Source organism: Helicoverpa zea, chromosome 9 (assembly GCF_022581195.2).
Source record: "Helicoverpa zea isolate HzStark_Cry1AcR chromosome 9, ilHelZeax1.1, whole genome shotgun sequence".
Classification (NCBI taxonomy): domain Eukaryota; kingdom Metazoa; phylum Arthropoda; class Insecta; order Lepidoptera; family Noctuidae; genus Helicoverpa; species Helicoverpa zea.
This window is the reverse complement of record NC_061460.1, coordinates 5,263,841-5,286,092: the sequence shown is the minus strand read 5'-3', so window position 1 is coordinate 5,286,092 and position 22,252 is coordinate 5,263,841. Positions and strand designations below refer to the sequence as shown.

At 36.9% G+C, this 22,252-nt stretch overlaps 1 protein-coding gene and 1 long non-coding RNA gene across 2 annotated transcripts; one reads left to right on the top strand and one right to left on the bottom strand.

The window, feature by feature from the left end:
- The first annotated feature begins 9,226 nt into the window (after positions 1–9,226).
- LOC124633246 (protein yellow-like) lies at positions 9,227–11,294 on the top strand. Its single transcript, XM_047168418.1, has one exon. The coding sequence runs from the start codon at positions 9,336–9,338 to the stop codon at positions 10,677–10,679; it is 1,344 nt and encodes a 447-aa protein (XP_047024374.1). The 5' UTR covers positions 9,227–9,335; the 3' UTR covers positions 10,680–11,294.
- A 5,540-nt stretch (positions 11,295–16,834) lies between these two features.
- Positions 16,835–17,672, bottom strand: LOC124633250. Its single transcript, XR_006984712.1, has 2 exons — positions 17,510–17,672; positions 16,835–17,420 (listed from the first exon to the last, which is right to left on the bottom strand). It is a non-coding gene; the product is annotated as an uncharacterized LOC124633250 (long non-coding RNA).
- Between the last annotated feature and the right edge of the window lie 4,580 nt (positions 17,673–22,252).

The window sequence follows — 22,252 nt, the reverse complement described above, 5'->3', positions numbered from 1 at the left end:
TTTCGGGTGCTAGAGTTTCTTCAGAAAGACGAATGGCTGTGCAAGTGGATCTCGCCCAGGCTTACTTCTACCTTCCGGTAGCCGGAGGTCACAGACATGTTCTTCGACTAGTATACAGAAGAAGACTGCTTCAGATTACGTGCCTACCATTTGGCTTAAGCACGGCACCCAAGACCTTCGCCACAGTGACCAATTTGGGTGGCTCAAACTTTGAAAACTCAAGGGTTACTTATAATTGTGTATCTCGATTTTCTGGTGGCTCACCAAGATATATTTGCCTACTTTGGGATCATTTGCACCACGTTTTGGATGGCAAGTGAATAAATCGCAAGCATTATCAACAAGATAATGACAAAACGCACTACGTGACAAACAGCACGACAAACTTAGAAGACCTGCATAGCTTGATAGGACTTTTAAACTTCGCAAGTTTTCGTTGTTCCATACGGCAGACTGCATTACCGGGCTCTCCTCACTTTCCTCAATGCAGTGTTGAACAGCAATCTATACCTACCCTATTCATGGAACCGTGAGCCAAACGGTGAACAAACCATAAAAAGGGTTCTTATAAGTCACGATTGAAGTAATGATCATATTTTATAAAAATAACTACGAAAGTAATATACTGACAACATTAGAAATGATATTTTAGAACGATGTCTGTGGAACTTATGCAATCTTTTCAAACTTATTTGAAATCAAATATGTATAATAAAGGCCGTAAATTATTTTCTTAATTTTAATGAAATATGTAGTAAATCGTTTACATGTAAAATGAACCTAGAAGTCTTGACTGTCATACATAGAACCCTACTTAATTGAAGACCACGATACTAAGAACATTTTACATAAAAATGTGACGTTTTTGTCATCGGTCGGGTTATACCCACCATTTTGAAAAAGTGTCATTCTTTGGTTACATTGTGGGCTCACGGCTCGGTGAATGGAGTATAGCAATGTTGAACCTACCAGCAGATGCCTTAGCAGATCTAAAGTGGTGGCTGGTCAGCTGCCACCAAACCTTGGATATTCATTCGCCACTTCCCTGTCACCTTATAACCACGGACGCCTCCGATGTAGGATGGGGGCACAACTGAACGGAACTCCCGTAATGGGTTCATGGAACGAGAGAGAAAAAGGCTTTCACTGCGATCTGAAAGAGATGCTTGCAGTATTAACTGGAAAATCACGGCAAGTTGCTAAAGAGATCAACAGCCATTTTTCAATGCAAAAATGGGACTGTGGTGTCATATCTAAGAAATCAAGGTGGCACCCGATCAAGGAGCCTACCGAACTTGACGTACAGAGTATTCAGTTATCTTGAGCTGTATCAAATCTATCACGTCGTGAATCATATACCAGCCCTATTCAACAGTCAGGCAGACCATCTCTCCCGACACAAACCTCCACCGGAGTGGCATCTTGTATCAGCAGTGGACCTACTTGCCTCGAAGCGAGCCCAGGGACACATAGTTGTGTACTACGTGCCCCTAGATCTGAAGGACCCGAAAGCGGGGTTCCACGATGCCTTTTTCTCAAGTTTTGACTTACCCGCTAGCATGGGTATTACCGCCACCTTACCTTATACCGTAGGTCCTCAGTCATCTCAATTCAGGAACGGGAGTTAATCTCATAGTAGTTCCTTCGGTGGTACCAGGTATTTTGGCGAGCAGATTTGAAGTCCCGATCATTAGCAGTACCCTACACACTGATGAACCTCGAGCAGAAACCGATAGACACAGCAACGGGGATACCCCCTGCCAAGGTCAGGGAAATGGGGGGGGGGAGGGACAAGGAGTCTCTCCGACTGAAGTCTTCTTCAATCCACACGCAACACTTATCAATCAGCTTGGAGTCGATGGTTAAATTGGGGCGAAAAGTATGAAATTGGATCCTATGAATCCTTGAATCCCTATTTGGACCTATACTTACCCAATTTTTAGCAGACTTACACATAGTAAATAAACTAACATACAATACTATTTTATTACACAAGTCAGTTATAGCTACACTATGCAATGCAGAAACCACTGGAGAGCTAGGTTCACACGTTCTAGTCGGACACAATTTAAAATCAATAGCGCTGAGCAAACCTGTTCCCCGGGAAGCCGTCCATCTGGAATAATGACCAATTGGTAACCTACTTAAGTGCAGTAAACGTAGACGAGAATAATCCATTTGCAACTTCCAGGCACACTGCTGCTCTTTCTTTTGCTAGCTTGTTTCGGAAAGGCGAGTCCATGATCTTTCCTTGCTTGCAATAGACCCAGAACATTTCAAAAACAACAAAGATAATTTAATCTTATGGCCAGTCTTTGGCTCTAAGACCGACAGTTCTAGTCATAGGCAGTCGGGTTGTTGTTTGATGGATAATCAGGAAAATATAAATCTAAGTCCAGTGTATTGGGTCAGAAAGACTAAAGCCTTGTTAGAAGATAGACGGACATCGGCTAATTCCTTAAATTTATTTATATCCGTTAGAGGCCAACCAAAGGCAGGCACCCGAACGATGATGCGGGTGGATTAAGACATTGTTAAAAGAGGCAGGAATAACTACAACCCCAGGAAGCTTCCACTCGGCGGTAGCGTCAAAATCTGTGTTGACAATATACTTTTGGACGATATATTAGCAAAGGGTAATTGGCGATCAGGCAATACATTTGCCCATTTTTACAGAAGGGAAAGATACCCACTAAATAGAAGTAGCAAGTTATCTCGATTATTTAATTAATCCAGCTGATTAATGTCTATATTTTTGTTACTATTGTTATTAAGAAGTATCGCAATGTTTTTGTTAATTACTATTAGAAAATGAAATCAATTTTGCTTTTGTTCTTGCATCTCTCTTTTAATTTTTATTACTCATCCTTCGAGCCCATTTCCCAACTATGTTGGGGTCGGCTTCCAGTCTAACAGGATGTAGCTGAGTACCAGTACCAGTTAACTTTGATTACATTAGTATTCCAGGACGCAATACACATACTTACATGTGATTACTCGTGTACCTAAGTACCTATTTACATACACAATTTCATTGTGCTTTTGCTCACATTGGCGTCCACTTCCACCAGGCGATAACAAACACGTCTCAAACTAGTAAGCTTCAAATAACGGTCAAGAATTTAATAGCAGCGTTTTACCTGAAATAAAACGCATATTAAATACTTACCTTATTTGAAGCTTACATTTTAATTTCTGCCTGGTGTTTTCGACTCAATGACGAACTGTGGCCGCCGAGAACACTCGTCGCCTCCTGCCTGGTGGGGAGTGAAACTGGTCGGTGTGCGAGAGAGATGCAAGATATGGGGTAGAAAAGGACGGAGATAAAAGCGGAAAACACGTAGGTGCCTATCTCAAACTAGTAAGCTTCAAATAAGGTAAGTATTTAATATGCGTTTTATTTCAGGTAAAACGCTGCTATTATTATCTGATAAATATGTTTTAACTATTGTGGATGAGACATTACCAAAGTATTTAAGAGCAAAGAAAAAATTGAACTCGACATCCGTTGAAAACTTGTCATATGCATACCGAGATTTACTGTATGTAAAAGGTAGATACTCCAATTTTTATATTATTAAAACTATGTGGCTATTTTATTTAAATATTATTTTATAAGTTCAAAAAGTCAACTTTTTATTTAATTTTAAATTCAATTATTCAATGCATTACGGAGTAATTTCGCCCATAATATCAGTTGATCACTCAAGGGATAACATGACGCAGACTTGACAACGAGATGAAATTGAAACTGTCACACGATAATCGAAAACGAAAGGCTCTCCCTGCAGTGACAAAAGAAAGGTTTGGGGATAATAGCGTGTCGACACATACGTACGTAACTGTATATATTCACTGCGTATAATATGTTGTTACCCTTTCCATAAAGTACCTAGGTATATGAGTTTCGGATATACGTGTCTTGAATATAGGAAAGTAGTGCTGGAAATCTAAAAAAAAAGATTTTTTTTCATCTTAGAGTAAGAAAGGGATGAAGACAACGTCTTCAGGGTGTCTTCGATCCTATTCTTCTTCAGAATGCTTCATGTAACAGTCGGTTTCGTGGGTTAAGAACTAGAGTAGCGTAAGGGCAAAAATACGAAAAAAAATTTTTTTCACCATTCGTTTATTTAATCCCCATATTTTTATGTGCCGAAAAACTGGAACGATGTAGTGCGTTGATTGCTTAGTACAACAATAACGTATAAAAAATAAAGATATTTGTTTATTGCCAAAATGAAGTGTTTCTACTTACAATAATCTTGACATTATTTTCTCAAAAAAAATACGAGCACAACGATCGTAACTCGATTTACAGAGCGAATAGGACACCAAATATGCCTTTAATGTAATCGCTTAAAATCGCAGAAAGTTTGATTATGTGTTTGCTTAGTTTGTTTCGCGCCAAATAAACGTAAAGTATCGTTACTGCTTATGGGTCCTTGTTTCGTAAGCTTCCGTAATTTTTCTTCCTGCCAAAAAAACGTAAAGGTGGGATACGCTACTATGGCACTATATAATTTATGTAACAGCCAAAATGACGTATGTCAACCAGTTTTTGAAAAATAAATGTTATTAAAATGAAACCGTATTTTGATTGACCAAAAAGTTACATTATTCTGTAGCCGATAAATAAAGTTTTATTATTAGTAAAAATCAGATATCTAACTACTGTAGATTTTGCCACAAAAAGGGCTATAAGATAACAGTAGGTAAATTTGAGTTGTTTTCGGGCTCTCCTGAGAAGTTGTAATTTTGGCCTTACGCTACTCTAGTTCTTAACCCACGGTTTAGTCTCGAAACAATTGTTTAGTTTTTGGAGTTATTCTTTACCTAGAGAGACAGTTATCTACTCACATATTTTATTACGACATATGATTTTTTTTCAATAAAAGTATGATTAATTTTAAATGAGGCAATGTACACACTCTGCAAAATAATTAGCTGGGCAGGCAAGTGGCTCCACCCAGCGCGGCGCGGTGGTATTAAGAGAAACATACATGTTAGTGTGCGTAAAGTTCACGCGTGTATTACTTCGCCTGTTTATTAATGTGCGTACACAACGGGTTATTGGATACAAACCTCAATAACCCGTTGTGCACGCACACACTTGCAATTTCTTTTCACTATGCTGATGAGAATATGAAGTTAAAATTTAATGACAAGACTATGAAGGCTCGTAGCCGAGGCGTAGAAGCGTTCGTCTAGCGATTCGGAAGTTTTATGTTCGAGTCTCACATCTGCATAGACTTTTTTCATAACTAAAACCATTTTTTATTTTCATTATGTATTTTTTTATTATTGTAAATAAAATACGAATATTAATCTAGATTTTAATAAGGAAGTATAAATTAAACAACAACATTTGTATTAAGAAAGCAACAATATTTATTGACTAGGTTTATTTATATTATAATCACAAATTAATAAGTTTTATGTATGACAAAACTATTCTAAGTCGGACAAGAATTAGCGTTATTTTTCATATTCAGTGGGTAATTATTAATTTATTAGTGATATGAATAAACATGTTAGTAAGTTAGATAATTATTAAGATGCAAGTATCTTAAATTGTAATCTTACTAACAATAACATCACTCACATAAAACAAATTTCATTACCCCCTGATATTTTTATTAATAGCCAATTGGTGCGCCACTAGACCTGTATGGAAGAAAATTTTTTGAGTTATAGCGGTCACCATCCTTTCGCCAAAGTATTTTGCGACCATCCTTGTCCGACTTATAACATTTTTCATCGCTAAATATATTATTGCACCAATCAAAATCCAAATATTCTTTTGCGAAGCGTACCCGGTTTTGTTTGTGAATGTCGGATAGTAAAATTTTCTTAGCTGGCCTACGACATTTCACACCAGCTGCATGCAAGTGGTTCCTTATAGTTTGTAGTGTCACATCATGTTTAGTCGCCATGGAACGAGTGCTGAGGAAAGGCTCAGCCATATGCGCAGAAACTATATCACGGTGCCGCGCATTGGCTTCTGTGTATGCAAATCCAGCCTTCGGTCCCGGTCGGCGAGGATCAATGTTTCCCGTATCGGCATATCGATGAACCCACAATTGCACAGTACTTCTCTGTGAACAATAATTAAATATTGATATAAATAACAGCAATCGATTACATTACATACAAATCTAAATCAAAGTAACATAATATTAAATATATATATAATAATATATATATTATATGTATATAATATATATAATGGTCATTGTATATATATATTACATATATATAATATGTAAGTTAATAATATTAAACTTCATATTATAATCACATAACAATAATCACAGTATATATAAATATATTATGTTAATATGACATTTAATATTATTAAATTACATATTAGTATAATAATAAAATAAAATTACTCACCGATAACTTTAAACGTCTCGCAATTTCACTAATTGAAACGTTTTGCTCATGCAAAACAATGATTTCTGCTCTTAAAAGTGTAGTCAAATGATTCATGTTGATTTGACAAACAAAAGCACTCCTCTCTCAATAAACGCAAAGTATAATCACAGATTATTATAATAGTTGGTATAATGTCTAAAAACGTATCGAAAGCCCGCTAGTCAATAGCATTATGAATTTATGACGGTGAACTTAAACTAATAATTAGCTTAGATATGGTTTGTTATTTTTAGAGGGTAGACGGTAAATATATTCCATCCAAAATACAACGCAGACTTACTATTACTTAAAGCAATGAATTCAACAAACAAATGTAAAATATTTATTTTTAAAACATACAAAAATCGCTGTGCCGTAAGCGAGATACGATCCTACGGCCCCAGCGGCGTAGAATTTTAATTTCTGTCCGCTCGACCAACGCGCTATAGAAACGATAGTTATAAACGCCAAATTTATGCGTCATATTCCCTGCATCATTAGAGGCATAAGATATTGCAAATGTTTGAGTGGGGACACCGTGTTATTGTGAAGCAAAACTATTGAGTCACATACTCAATATCACCACGCCGCGCCGCGCCGGGTGGAGCCACTGGCGCGGCGACTTATGAATAGGCGAAGTTAAACACGTTTTGCTTTACGCACACTAACATGTATGTTTTTCTCAATATCACCGCGCCGCGCCGGGTGGAGCCACTTGCCTGCCCAGCTAATAATTTTGCCGTGTGTACATGAATGTATAGGTACATGGACGGACAGACATACATGATAAGGGTACCTCAACTGTAGAACCCAAAAAACAATTGGGGATCGCCCGAGGGATTGAAATTGGAGCACTCAAATGGAACACGTAACTTTGTGACAAGTCCCCTTGGCCGGTACAAATTGTATGAATGAAATACAATTAAAAAGTAATAATAGCTATACAATTATGGAACATGTACTGTTGTTACCAGAAGGGTGACACGTAATCCTGGGGACTGAACGTTGAGCTCGACACGGAAACACGTTTGACTCACCAACAATCCTTTCGTATTGATGTTTTGATTGGTTCTCAGATCTTGATGAATACATATTTTATGCTACCTACGTCTCTTTTGTAGGGGTTAAAATTTAATAAAGTCATCAGTTATGTCATCAATAAGTTTCAACAGCTTCAAAAATACATAGTTACTCCAAAATGGAAAGTATTTGGAATTGAAAAAATATGACTTAAACTGTAGACAATCGTATAGATCAGTTCACTAAATATTACTGGAAAGCATACCTAGGTTTACGTTGAATACTCTCAAATATTGCGGTTTCCATTATACATTTTCTTATGATTTCGTATGTCCTCGTTGCGTAGCCACAGGCGCTCCAAAAGCGTAGCAAACCAGCTACGCTCCCGCCCACAACTTGCGCCCGTAGAAAACGCCTACGCCTACCAATAGTTACCGGGATTACCAATTGATACTCATCATCTACCCAGCCTTTTCTCAACGACATAAGTATCGTTTTCTTATTTAACTGTGCAGACGTTTGGGCTGAATAGAACCAGTGTTTTATATAAAGCGTCTGCTAATCTGACCTCCTTAACCCAGTTACCTGAGCAGCCCCCGGGAATACTATCGGTAACTAAATAATAATTTAAATATCCGAAGCACGCTTGAATAAATCCGGAGTCTGTTTTACTAAATATTAAGGTCAGTCCCCGGTGAAACCCTTGTGGTTAGCAAAGTTAAGCTATTAGGTGGGACGTCGGTATTTGAGTGACAGGTTAATAAGTAAATCGAATTCTACCTGATTTCGACGATGAAAGGGTCGGTTTGGGGACTTTATATCGAGAATCGCTTTGTAAAACGCGGGAGTGTAGTAATAGAATAGTTTTTTTTCTGGATCGAGGAAATAAGTTGGCCAGAGAATGGGGTGAAATCTACGTAGTTGGTATGGAAATCGAATCCATCTCGTACAGTTGAGTGCAAAAGTAATGTCAACCAACCAGTGCTCCTAACCTTCTGTTAAACCACTGTTTGATAGAGAAGTAATTTAAAAGTACACGTGTAGGTACCTAGTTTCTTGAAAAAAGTGTCACAATACATAATAAAAATTTCCGATTTGTATTTTAATAAGCATCAAGAGGCATTCCTGTCAAGTTATAACCATAACTTATCGGCTAAACTATGGTTAACTCGCACCTCACAGAAAACGCTCTTTTAAGTTGGTATCTCTGATTAATTTCTATGTTTACTTCATTTAGATATCAAGATTGAAGTGTTAATAGCATTTGAACGTTATCAGAACGGAGTTGTATTAGTTATTTCTGATATTAGCCAATCAGCATGACATGTTTTTAATCTTATTGTTTTTGTTTTAATGGCGATACTTTCGCCCTACTTGCTTATCAAATCGATGTGCTTAGCAATACTTGTGAACGTGATGTTGTCAAATATTTGCTCATTTTAGATTACCAAAATTGGAATATCTTACGTACCTACCTATAAACAAATGGCAGTTTAACGAAGTCTACTTGATCGTACCGGTAGTTATGTAGTTACGACTGAATCGATTATCTGAACCGTTAACAACACATCTAACAGACGGCGGACCCTCCGTCTAGCCGAGGGCGAGATTTGCGACCTTGGCTCACCCCATCCGAGCCACTTCTACATTTACATCGCTCGACACGGCTATAAGCCGCTTCCTAATGTAAATCGTGTGTTTATATTTACGTGCACCGTCTTAATAAATTTTGTTTGAAGATAAGACGCGCTGGGCCGGATTGTATTGTATGTAGGGTGACGTCGTGGGCACACGCGTGCTACCGCTGTGCAGAAGTGTCGGCGGCAGAGTTGGTCCGGCGTCAGTCACATCGGCCGCGTCGTCCGCGCCACACGCTCCTCGCCGCGCACCCACCGACGATGTTAGCACTGCTGCTCCTCGCCGCCGTCGCTGCCGCGGCCGCGCAAAACGACACATTCCCGCGACCGCCCGCGCCAAGACGCGAACAGTTTAGAGTTATATACGAATGGAACGCAATCGATTTCGAATGGAAATCCCCGGAAGACCGCGAGGTCTCCCTCAATACAAGCCGATACATCCCCCAAAACGTTTTAATCTCTGGCATAAACTTCTACCAAGACGATTTGTACCTGACAATGCCGAGAATGTTGGACGGAGTGCCGGCGACCCTGGCGACCATCCCCGTGCAGCCGGTGGACACGGCCCCCAAGCTGCGCCCCTTCCCTAGCTGGAGCCAGAACGCTGTTGGGGACTGCAACGCGTTGCAATTCGTGCAAAACATAGAGATTGACAAAAATGGAATTATGTGGATCCTGGATAACGGACGTGTTGGCACTCTAACCCAAAACCCGGACCCCAAGTGTCCGCCATCGCTCGTGCTCATCGACCTCAAGAGTGGTACCAAAGAAATGGAACGCATTCCGTTCCCCGCTGACTCGGTCAATCCTAACACTACGTATCTGAACGATCTCGTCGTGGATAATCGTAATGGTGATTACGCGTACATCACGGACAACAGTGCTGTCGATCCCGGTATTATAGTTTTTCGTCGCAGTGACAAAAAATCGTGGAAAATTCGTGATAACCAATCAATGTCTTCTGTCGCCGAGGCTACATTTTTCCGCATCAATGGCACCACGGTCAACCTTCCCGTTAACATTGATGGGATAGCCCTTGGACCCCAGTACTTGAACGAGGAGGGTAAAGTTGATAGAAAAGTGTATTACTGTCCGTTGTCCAGTTTTCACTTGTACGCTATAAATGCATCGGTGCTGCAAAATGAAACGCTTGCTCAAAGGGGTGATAATGCTATTCGGCCCTACGTCGTCGATCTCGGCAATAAAGCCTCTCAGACTGATGGCATGAAGATGGATTCATCTGGAGTACTTTTCTATGGTTTGATTGGAAATTCTACAATTGCTGAATGGAACACCACCGTCGACTTCCGTGTCGGCCAACGCACCATCGCCCGGGATCCAAACTACATTCAGTGGGTAGACAGATTCACTTTCGACAGCAAGGGAAATGTATACGTTGTTATAAACAGACTGTACAACTTCGTCAAAAATCAGGTATCCCTGAATGAAGTTAACTACAGGATTTTGAAGTCGCATACTGGATCAAAGAGTTACGTGTTCAGCGAGGACTTGGCGGAGGCGACGACGGGCCCGCAGAGCTCGGCGGCGGCGCCCGCGCTCGCCTGCTCGCTGGCGTTGCTGGCGCTGGCGCACCTGCTCGCCTAGTCTTCACAACTGTTTCGGTCGCGGTCTGCAGCGACCGTGACCCTGATACTAGTGCTTGTCATTTTGCGACGCTCGGACTGATGCGTAACATTACCAAAAATATTTAAAGTTACCTTGACCTCGTGGTCCAACCAGTGATATGCGCATGTAAAAATGCTTTGTATAATTATATTCTAGAATATAGTAGATACTACGTAGGTATAGAATACCACAAGAAGATCATGGGTGACCTTTCTAGGAGAGGTCGTAACGAAGACGAGCCATGTCGGTTCAAAACGAAAGGTCGAGGACGTATTGCCAAATGCCGTGGTTCGGCTCAACAATAAACATTCCAACTATTTCTATGAGGTGCATCTCGGCACCATATTTATTTATATCTTTGTAATACTTAGGAACATACATACAACAAGAAGAAAATTGTGTTAGCGTCTCAAATATCTGTGAAACGATATAATATCAAAATTGAGTTGTGTACGCAAACGCGTGTAGTGTTCGATCTAATTAAGATCTGTTAAGGTAATCTGTATAATACATTATTGTAACTAATCTGTACGAATGCATGTTGCGTGAACGCGGCTGTGTGTGACTATGAATAAACGTGTTTATCATATTATACTGTTTGTAGTTTTTATTTGCATGTGAACAACTGGTCGTGCTTAAAGCGTTAAATCGCTAACTTGATGTCACTGAGGAATCTTGTAAATGTTCACATTCGCGAGGCCGACTTGAAAACAAGGAGGTGACGTTAACCTTAAATATAGGATAAGTCTAAAAATAAATTGTACTTGCATTATTGCATATTAAATCAATTCATTTAAATTACAATCTAGCCTTTTAGTAGTGTAGTAATGAGTTAATCAATGTGGCATTCCAATCAGTTGTTGGTCAATGCGATTAGATGCAGATAGCCGACTCTATACATACTTAACAAGTGCGATAGATACATAAAACTCTTGTTCTAAACTACTTTTTAAGTACTACACCGTCTGACACGGAAAGATTGCTAAACTTAATAGAAAAAAATACAAAACGGACAACAAACACGCAATAACTGCACATTGCGAAGTATTTTTTTCCGTTCCCGAGTTGAGTCACTAAAATATTGTTTTATAACTAGTTACAGGGAGCCATTCATATCATTTTATAGCTCTCTCCTGTATCGCATTTCTCCCGTATAATTACTAGACATGTCACTTATTGTCTAGGTTTTTTGCAGTAGTAATGTGCTGCCAATACGTATCTTATCCAATTTCACTACACAAAAACGTGATATACCTAATTAAGCGCACATAAAAATAATCTAATCTGAATGCCTATAAATTGATGATACTGCCGTTGCTGAGAGATAAACGTTATAAGTACCGTAGAAACAGTATAAACTCATTACTTCTCTATTCCATATAAAGGCTTAAACAGAAATATTTTCACCGTTCATGTTTTAATGTGACTTTCTGTTCATCCGAAAAAACTCACATATTTTTCATACCTATATTGTTTCTGAACAGTTTAATATCCTCCTTACCCATTTAACCGTTTAATAAAGGACTTAAACCTGGGAGATCGATTCTCAAGGTAAGTTCGTACTCCGCATATAAAGCTGCTAGCATATAGAGTAGCTGCTGAAGCCCTGTGTAATTTATTGCCTAAACGTGTTGTGTTTACAAAATAAAACTTATGTTTTGATTATAAACATGCTTCTCTATAGTTTCTTATGAACTGTGGTGCGGTTTTCAACTAAGAATCCTTTTCCTTATTTTAATAAGACATATGATTGAGTTTTGTAATTGTTACTACCCATTAGTCATTCTTTTTGGGTATAAAATAAAGACTGATAAGATAAAGAGTATTGTAGACCTGTCCATCCCTTTGTGATAGATAGCCAGACCTAAATGTAAGCCCATTTATTCTGCGATAGCGATTAACATTCCAGTACCTATGGTATTTACATATATGTGTACCTAAACAATTAACACAAACATTATGAGCCATAAGCATGGTCAATAAACACTACAGGTATGACTGCGCAAATCTGACTCTAAGATCAATGGAAAAATATGATGTTTACCGCATACAATCGTTATTGGAATATTTATGTAAGATCTATTATAATGATGGTCGCATGTACCTACGTGTCTGACTAAACATGATGTTGCATTGAGCTATCAATTAATTGATCACTTGAAATCTCCATAACATGTGATGGAATAACGTGATAAAAGAGTTACGGATTTTACAACGTAACTACCAGTTAGGTACACTTTACATTTGCCACGGTATTGTAGAAGTGTGAAAAATCTGTAAGTACATATTTGACATTTAATACATGCTGTTTCTTCGGTACGTTAATAATTTTAGTACGCGTTGATCAGTGGGGCACAGCCCTTAGAGAAGAATACCTATATCTAAAACTTCAATCATCGTGTGTGTGTTTAAATAGTTGCGAGACCCATTCATAATCTGTTTGATGAATAAACAATCAGCATTGTGTTATTTGTTATTATGCGGTACGTAAATACCATTGGTATAGATGCATTCTTAGACTACCTGCATGTACAGGGGAAATATCTCAATGAATTGTATCTCTACTTTTTGAAAAGCGACCAATCGGAAATTATCTATGAGGTTCTTATTTGTAAACAGATTGATGATTTCATCTTTTACAATAACATTTTTTTAGTATTTACTTTTTAGTAGACCTTTGACCTGAAAAAATTAACACAACAACATTATTACGATACTTAGTCACAATAAGAAGATAGCGTGGTTGAAATTCAAAACTCCTCACTACAAAATGACGCGAATGACTCACTTATTTATCACCTTTATAACTTGGAGTGCTTATTATTGTTTTCACATCACAAAGACGCCAAGCTCTTTACTAGTCTACCTAGCTAACGCGTTGAAGAGGACCAAAAGTAAGCCTAATTCTGTGTATATTAATATTTAAATGATGCAAAAATGATCTATTAAAACCACGCAATATGCACGTACGTTTTATTCTCCATATTCATTAAGGCCAGGATCATAAAACTACGCATAAACTTATTTATGAAACGTATTTTCCTACTACATTGTGTTTTAAGAAAACATAAACATGTCGGCATCTATTACAGATCATCACGTGTTCTAAATAGGTTCTTTGTTTTAGTAAATTACATTTTTCATGTCAATAATAATAGCCAGCAACTTCTAAATCCAATAAGTAAAATGTGAAAGAATATAGGTATAGGGTTTACTAACACTTTCTAAAGACAGTAGTATTATGCAAAATAATAAATATACTAAAGTTTGAAATGTGGTTCTGTGCGTGCATGTCACCTGTCTGCGTGTTATTGAACGATGGCTATCGATAATTACCAGCCTTGCACCGAGAGCCAGCGACGCGATGTCAACTCCATAAACTCGTTTTGATTCGATCCGGAACAGAGAGCAAACGATTTTCACCAATCATTTTTTATACTCTTTGCTTAGACGATTAATATAGAAAGTACTCGTCTGCTATCAATGAAAGTTCGGTAAGTGATTCGAAGAACTGTTTCTAGATTAATTAATGAATTCTTTCTTGTAATGAATTATTACCTGACTATAAGTAGATGTGTAATGGTTTCACTGAACGCGGTTGCATGTTTGCTCAAGTTGAATAATCTATGGCATGCGCGAATGAATGGTCGATGTTAATTCAAAATCGATAGTTTAGCCATTTGTTTCCGCATAAAAAAATACCTACTTGGGTACCTATTTATGGAATTTGTTTTGTTTATGGAAAATAGTCGATTATCTACTCAACATCTATAAGGCGGCCAACCGTCCCGCATTCTGCGGGACCGTCCCGCAATGCTTGACGAAATCCCGTTTTGAAATTATTAGTAAAATAGTCCCGCAAAACGTTGTGTGCGTCCCGCATGTCCCGCATCCCTATTTTTCTACCACGCTTCTACACAACACCCACCTGCGCGCACGCTCAACAGTGCAGGAACACAGATTACTTATAATATAATCTCGTTCTCTTTATTTCTACTGAACTCGTGAGGCCTAATGATTTTGAAAATAAGACATTAGTGCACGCTGTGACACGATATTGATAGGTTAAATTAGCTTTTTGCTTACGGTTTTTATTTTATCAGTTCCGTCCGATCATTTTTCAATGCACCCCCCCGCCCCCTTTTCACGGAAGGTTAAGTCCCGCATTCAGTTTTCGGAAAGTTGGCCGCCTTAAACATCTAGATATTTAAGTATAGGCCAATGCTAATACTTAGATACTTCCAGAAGAGTTAACAAACTTTCGCTATGTCACCAACCTTTACAATAACCGTCAGGACGTATCTACATTCTTCCAAATTACAGAGGTACAGACACTATCATCACCTGAGTACCCGACCTCTAATTTGTAATTAAACTATAAACAAAAAAAAAACAAAAAGGTCAACAACCTACGTCACCAACATCATAATGTTCAGGCACCTAACTATATTTTTTCCTTTTTTCGAGGAACCATAATGTCATCATGTTTCTATTATGACAGCATATCATGAACCATAGAGTTAATAACATGTCTCCGTGCGCGCTGACAAGCTGGCGAGGTAATGTGACAGAAAGGCATACAAATGATGGTCATACAGCATGTAACTCGTCATGTCCTCTGTAACCATATTAGTTAGAAGATGCGCCGTACATCGTAATTACAACGTTTCTGTATTTAAAATGGTAATTTATGGCTATTTAAGATGCTGGGCCTTCGTAGTCTGCGTTATAGTTCGGCCATTCAGAGAATGCGTTCCTGACACGTCGCGATTGAACTGACGACGTAACTTTGCAATGGGGCGTTGCAGTTACGATAAAAATATTTTTGCTGGTTGTTTACCGTTTTAACAATTGAGGAGCATTAAAACAACATTATTATATCAATAATCAATGAATGTAGTTACGTCGTCAGTTCAATCGCGACGTGTCAGGAACGCATTCTCTGAATGGCCGAACTATAGCTTATAAGTTAAATACCTACGTAGCTGCATATGAGATTAGTTATAATGACAAGAGATAAAGTAGGCCTGATTAAAATTGTGATTCCTGATCTAATATCCATAATACTCTATTTGCTGATTTGCTTCCTAGAGATAGAATTTTGAGTTAACTCCCAAACAAATGATGTCAAACTGAAAATTAGGAACAAACGTTAGAGATTTAAGGTAGGAAAATCGAAGACATTTTAAAACATCTAAAATTATTTGCATCGTAGCTTCGTTCTTGTGAGGAAAATTATCAATTTTAATGCAAGCGCCATGAGCTCATTAAGGCTGTGCAAGCAATATAAGGTAAGTTAGAACTTCTGCTCCGACTGCACTTCCTAGTCGGCTAGGCCACGCTGCATAAAACAGAAGCCTCAAGGTATTTTCCTGTTCTTTACTTAAAGCTCTATTACTTTAACGAGAATATTTTACTACCTGCAGTGTTTTAAAAGTGGTTTTTTGACATGATTAATACTTAATTGGCAGTCTAAAGGCGATACTTAAAATGCAAAATAAAAATACAACACACTGATTTCCACAATTTATTGGTCGCATTTTACAAAATTATGCAAACTTTTAACAGTAAAACATTATAAGTCAACTTATATGAATTATAGCTGTTCTAAGTAGGTATTCTAGTGTCCAGAATATAAACAAAGGCTATAATGAAATACCAACTTTCTAAGAAAGAATTATATCACTCTGGAAAAACATCGTTATAAAAATTAATAATGACGTGTTAAAAGTTCGTCTAGAAATAAGATGAAACATAACAATACTTTGCCTTAAATTTTGGTAAGAAGGATTATTTCTTTTATAAAAAAATAAACACGAAGATGAACACGTAGACATTATAATTAATGTAAAATAATAAATCAATAATAAATAATTAATGTAATGTGAAATAGTAGATAAGCTTCAGGACACATTACATTTTACAAAAACATAGGTAATACAAATTACACACCTACCTATGTTGTCAATAAAGTACAACTGTGTTTGTTGTCTTAACCCTTAGCTGGTATCGCCTTTTTTGGCAACACTACCGGTATCGTGGGTCAAAATTTACCCATACCAAAAAATCAGTTGTAGAACGTATATTTTTTATTATTTGTATAAAATATGGTTAGTTATGAAATAATAGAAGCATTTTTTACAAAATTATCTTGGTTTAATTTTAGAATATTAAAAAATTATTATATTTTACACACATTTGTAACTAACCAAATTTTTTGGCACTTTCTGGTTAGTGTGAACTTAAAACATAAAAAAAAAATAGAAATGTATGAAAAACTTTAACTAAAAGATATGTATGGCACTTTTTATATCCTTATGATAACAAAAAAATAAATTGCTTCTGAGATCAGCATAAAATAAAAAAAATGACAACCAAAATCAAAACGACTTTTTCCAAACTAACAAGATTAGTCTTTATACTTTCTGACAACTCTAGAACACTGAACATTTTGGAAGGAATGTGTCTTACAAATAATATGTAAACATTTAGAACATTTTTGAGAATGTTTTCGGTCATTTTTCCAATCGCATAGGTAGCATCGGGCTCTTTTCCGACTTGAAATTGAAGCTGCAGAAGAGGTCGTTGCAACTGGTTCTTCAAACTGGGACTGATGACTGAAACTTGATTTATATTTGGTGTCCTTTCCGATTTTCCGGTTCCAAATCATCATTTGAGTCGTTCATCTCAAAAAGCCCCCCATTGTAGTAGAAATATTCACTAAAACAAAAAAAGTTACAAATTACACTCAGTGAAAAAAGTTACTTACTTGGTGTCGTGGGTCAAACGTGACCCAGTCGGCTACTTACCTCCGCTCCTAAGATATTTGCAGCGCTGCACTTCCGCCCCCCGCCGCAGCTAGCGACGCACTGAGAATACGTAGAAGCGCGCAGTCGTAGCATAAATATTAAAAAAATAATTACCGAAAATGTTCGCTTCTGGGTCGAATTTGACCCACAATACCTGCTAAGGGTTAAATAATTTATTCGTGTATCATATGAATAAGTACGTTCTTGCTGGTCATAGATATTAAAAGCACAGATGACGCCATACAATTAGATATTCTATTCCATACCACAAGTTCTATAGTAGTAAGTATAGTGTGTCATTTGAACATCTTTGGCAGTCGTTACGAGTAGTCAGAAGCTGGTAAATCTGACAATCAGTCTTACCTCGAGGTATTGGGTTGCCCGGGTAACTGGATTGAGTCAGCGACTGCCTCGCTCCTTGCAAAAACGGTTAGACTGGAAGCCGACCCCAACATAGTTGGGAAAAGGCTAGGCAAATGATGAAGTTCTATAGTAATCTGAACCTAACAGTATTGTATCTAAATCAAATGTATGAATCATATGATGTGAATAATCATTATGATACATAACATATATCCGTTTTAATTGTTTAAATATTTTCGCAAAATAGAACGTAAATATTATGCACATACCTACCGGACATCCAGATCCGATGAACTTGGTTTCTCGTATATTATGTCGGTCCTGCGACTGATCTCTCCATTCGTGTCATACTGGCGGCCCATCGGGTTATACTTATCAGGGAATCTACTAATAGTTAATTTCTTGGGAATAGTTTTAGTAACCATGGTAGCTACTTAGCTAAAAGACCACCAGGTGAAGGCAGATTCAACTTTTGCTACAAGTGGTCCTAAAAATATTAGACCAAATGTCGTCACTAGGTACCGACTAAGCTACTGGCATCAAAAGTAGGGCTTAGTCTAGGTGTTGTCCATGTACGTAATGGTGGAGCATATGTAAATACACCCTACTTCTAGTACTTACTTAATGTTATGACTTATCATGTAAGTGGACTACACTAAATTAGTATGGAACATGCGATAATGCGCATTGCATACATACCTACTCGCAGTAGATTTCATCAGCAAGTGCAGTATGTAATCTCATTAACAATTATAGTTCGTCAGCACTTATGCACATGCATACATCTCTAGAGAGCCGTCTACGATCCATATACAGATACACGAGTTGAAAAAGAAATATATTCATACCTAGAGATCTTGTGATGAACAGAATTTAATAGTTTAATAACTCGTTTCGAATAATCTATAGAGAACGAATTAATTGTGTTGTTTTATAGGTAGGTACTTAAACTTTTTCATTTCACGTCCATCTGCTTATTCAGTTTTTTTTTTTGTGAAAAATAAATAGACTGGATGCACTTCTGAAATCGTGTACGACATGTTTCAAGTCATATTAAATAAAACGCAAAAAAGCTTCATATAACTGGAGGCTTCATTAAAACACTGCTAACGAACCTCGGTACAGCATCAGGTAGGTAATGATGACGTCAGTAAGATTATTTATATCGATGGTATAAATAAGTTCCGTGTGTGTCACGTTTATGTATTTGTAGTTGAGGGCCATGCATGAGGTGCCTGCATTATTACTGCCTAAATATACACCCATCTTTTAAATTTTAAATTATATTTGACAAAAAGCTATATATACTTAGGTAAGTACTGAAAATGTGTAGTCTAAAAATCTGGCAGGAATTCGTTATTAAGCAGAACTTTTGTAATTATAAATTATATACCACTGTGGTAGTAATTATTAAGTCTACGTGTTCTAAGCATTAAATGCTGTTATCTTGCAAACTTACATCATCCTCTTTAAAATGGTATTATATATTTTATTTAGTTATTTGATTAAATAATATCGAGCCAACCTTTGTAAAAATAATTATTAATGCAAACCTCTCGGTTTTTTTCTCAGAAATACGCAATTTCATCACACTGAAGGTCACTACTATATTCCTCAAAATTCATCCAGCAGTTCTAGCTAAAAGAGTTACACAAACCCACATACCCTGACACACCACATATACCACTGAGGTCCCGGGTTCGATTCCCGGTTCGATCGACATTTGTGTGATGAGCATGCTTGTTGGCCGTGGTCTGGGTGTTATGATATGTATTTATAAATATGCATATATGTAGTTTATCAGTTGTGTTAGCACCCATAACACAAGTTAATAAATAACTTACCATGGGGCTAACCGACCGTGTGTGAAAAAGGTGTCCCGACATTATTTATTTATTTACATACTGACATACATCCATACATTTATAATATTAGTAGGTAACATTTAAAACTTCGGTAAGTAGGCTTAAATACGAGTCCAATGAATATTCGATTTAAACGGATTTAATTGTAAAAGTGTGCGTAGGTCAAAGTCTGATTGATCTATTATCCTATTAGGTTGGCAATAAAACCTTATTGGCTACTCAGCCCTTCGTAATTCCAGTAATAAATAAATCAAGGATAAGCTCTCTGTCTGAATGGAATTTTTTAACCACGTACTAGTTTCAAAACAAAATGTACCTATGTGGGTACTTGACTTCTTTTTTCAGGAATCTATCTAAAAATCTTATTTTTTAAAAGGTATCAGTAAGATTTAATTGAGTATAATCAAAACAAGCATGTCATCAGCTATATGAAAATGAAAAACCATTTTGTTTTCTTTAAACCTTACTAGACGTAAAAATACTAAATTCTTTTCACTGAAACAAATGAAGTGGTACAATAAAACTACGTAAACAATACTTACGAACAAGCACATAATAACCGGTAGTTGATTGCACAAGTTTACCTATCTTACAGTTAAAAATACATTATTAATTTTTACTCTATAACGGTTTGAATGTTCTACGGCCAATTAATCAGTAGGTAATGGTTTAATATCGCTAGTTCCGCAAATTATATTAGAACAGGAACCTGTTGTACCTACAGTATTATAATTGTTTATGGTAAACGGATACTGTAGGTACATCTTGAACAAGCTGTTTCAACCGGTTTCTCTTGTATCCTGAAAGAACTTTTCCTACTAGGAAAAATGAAGCAATATATCCTGAACGTTACTTTAATTTGATTACTAGTTAAGCTGTAATAACTTCACTAAGCAATAGCTTAGAAGTTAGTAAAATAATATACATACTTACTAGTAAGAATGTTAAAAATAGTTTAGTGTTTTGTAGCCCAACAAACCAACTGAAGACTTTTTACAAACATACTTGACATTACAATCAGAAGCTCTGCGTGCTTTAAACCCATAAAAGAATACAAATTAAAGTTGTTACAACGTCACAGATAAGAAATACTTATTATACTTAAAACTCTACAATCAGTGATACAGCACTATTCAAGTGTTGTTCCTTAGGAACAAATGCGGTATAATCACCTTTAGATAGGCACACAACTGAATAAATTGCTTAGAAAAAGACAAAAGAAAGTGGATAATAAAACACGGAATGCATAAATGAGGAAAATAGAACAGTGGGTCACGTGAAATAAATAATGAGCATTTAAGCCACGCTATTCGAAGTACGAGTACTGTAGTAAAAGGAATATTTGCATGTAGTATTGCTATTTACGACATAGGTAACTGCATGCCTATAAAGTCTTTAAAGTAAGCACCTACTTAGTATAAACTGTCAAACGCTTTAAGAGTGATTACGAGCATTTGTTTCCAGAACCATCTTTTGCTGTGTTCTGTATGTACCTTATTATAAAGATGCACGTAATCATCATTCCTTCCGACTAAAACCTGCTGTTTATCGAAAAAACTGGTTTCGATCTCGTAATACGAACTCGGTGTTGTTATTTCGTAAATAAAAAACAACAATGCATCTGTTTCTCAGTCGTTTATTTATTTATTGTGTGCAACAAATTCTTGCCACTTTCTTGTTTCATTGCTTATGTTATACGCCAATATGCTGTTCACTTAAAATACAAAAAAAAAAATTGTATTAGAACTTGCACAACGGAGACAATTAAATTGTTTGTTGGATCATGGATTAAAAAATAAATTAGGTTAGTTTTTATACAGTGCAAAACGTTTCCTAAACAAATCTAGAATTAATCTATTTAGTTTTTAGAATAGCTTGTAGTTTTTATGAACGGTATCGTTGGTTCTGGAGATACGGGATGGTTCGAAAGAGTTTTAGCGGCCCTAGTCAAAGGGCTTCAGAAGAACTATAGTTTAAGTAAGAAAAGTCTGACAATCCGTTCCGCTGCACCCACAGGATATCCTCGTGCATTGTTAGAGTGATGTAGCATATTATGGTAATTCAGAACTTGCACACAATTTTTCAAATCCTTTCTTCTGTTTCATCTTAATAAATTGTATCGGTATCTATCTAACCTTCATCATTGTGGTTCATCATTTTAAATCATAACGCACAGCAGAGTTATTTTAATCTATGACATGATGTCAAGTACCTAAGGACTATATGTACAAACGATTAGTATAACTTAAGCCTTCGTGTAATATGAGTCGATAATAGATTCCTAGTGTTAACTAAATCGTAGTAAAAACAAACATGATTGTTTGTGTTGATTTATGTGGCAAGACAATTATAAGGCTTTAGCTAAGCAATTGTCCAAGCAGTTTGATTACAACCAGTCAGGTGACGCCTTAACCGTGAAGGTCGGATTTAAGGTGCAGACTCCTCAGAGTTGCCTTACAACGTAAAATGTTTGAAGCACGTACAAATGATTGCGTTAGATTTCTTTGAATTATAA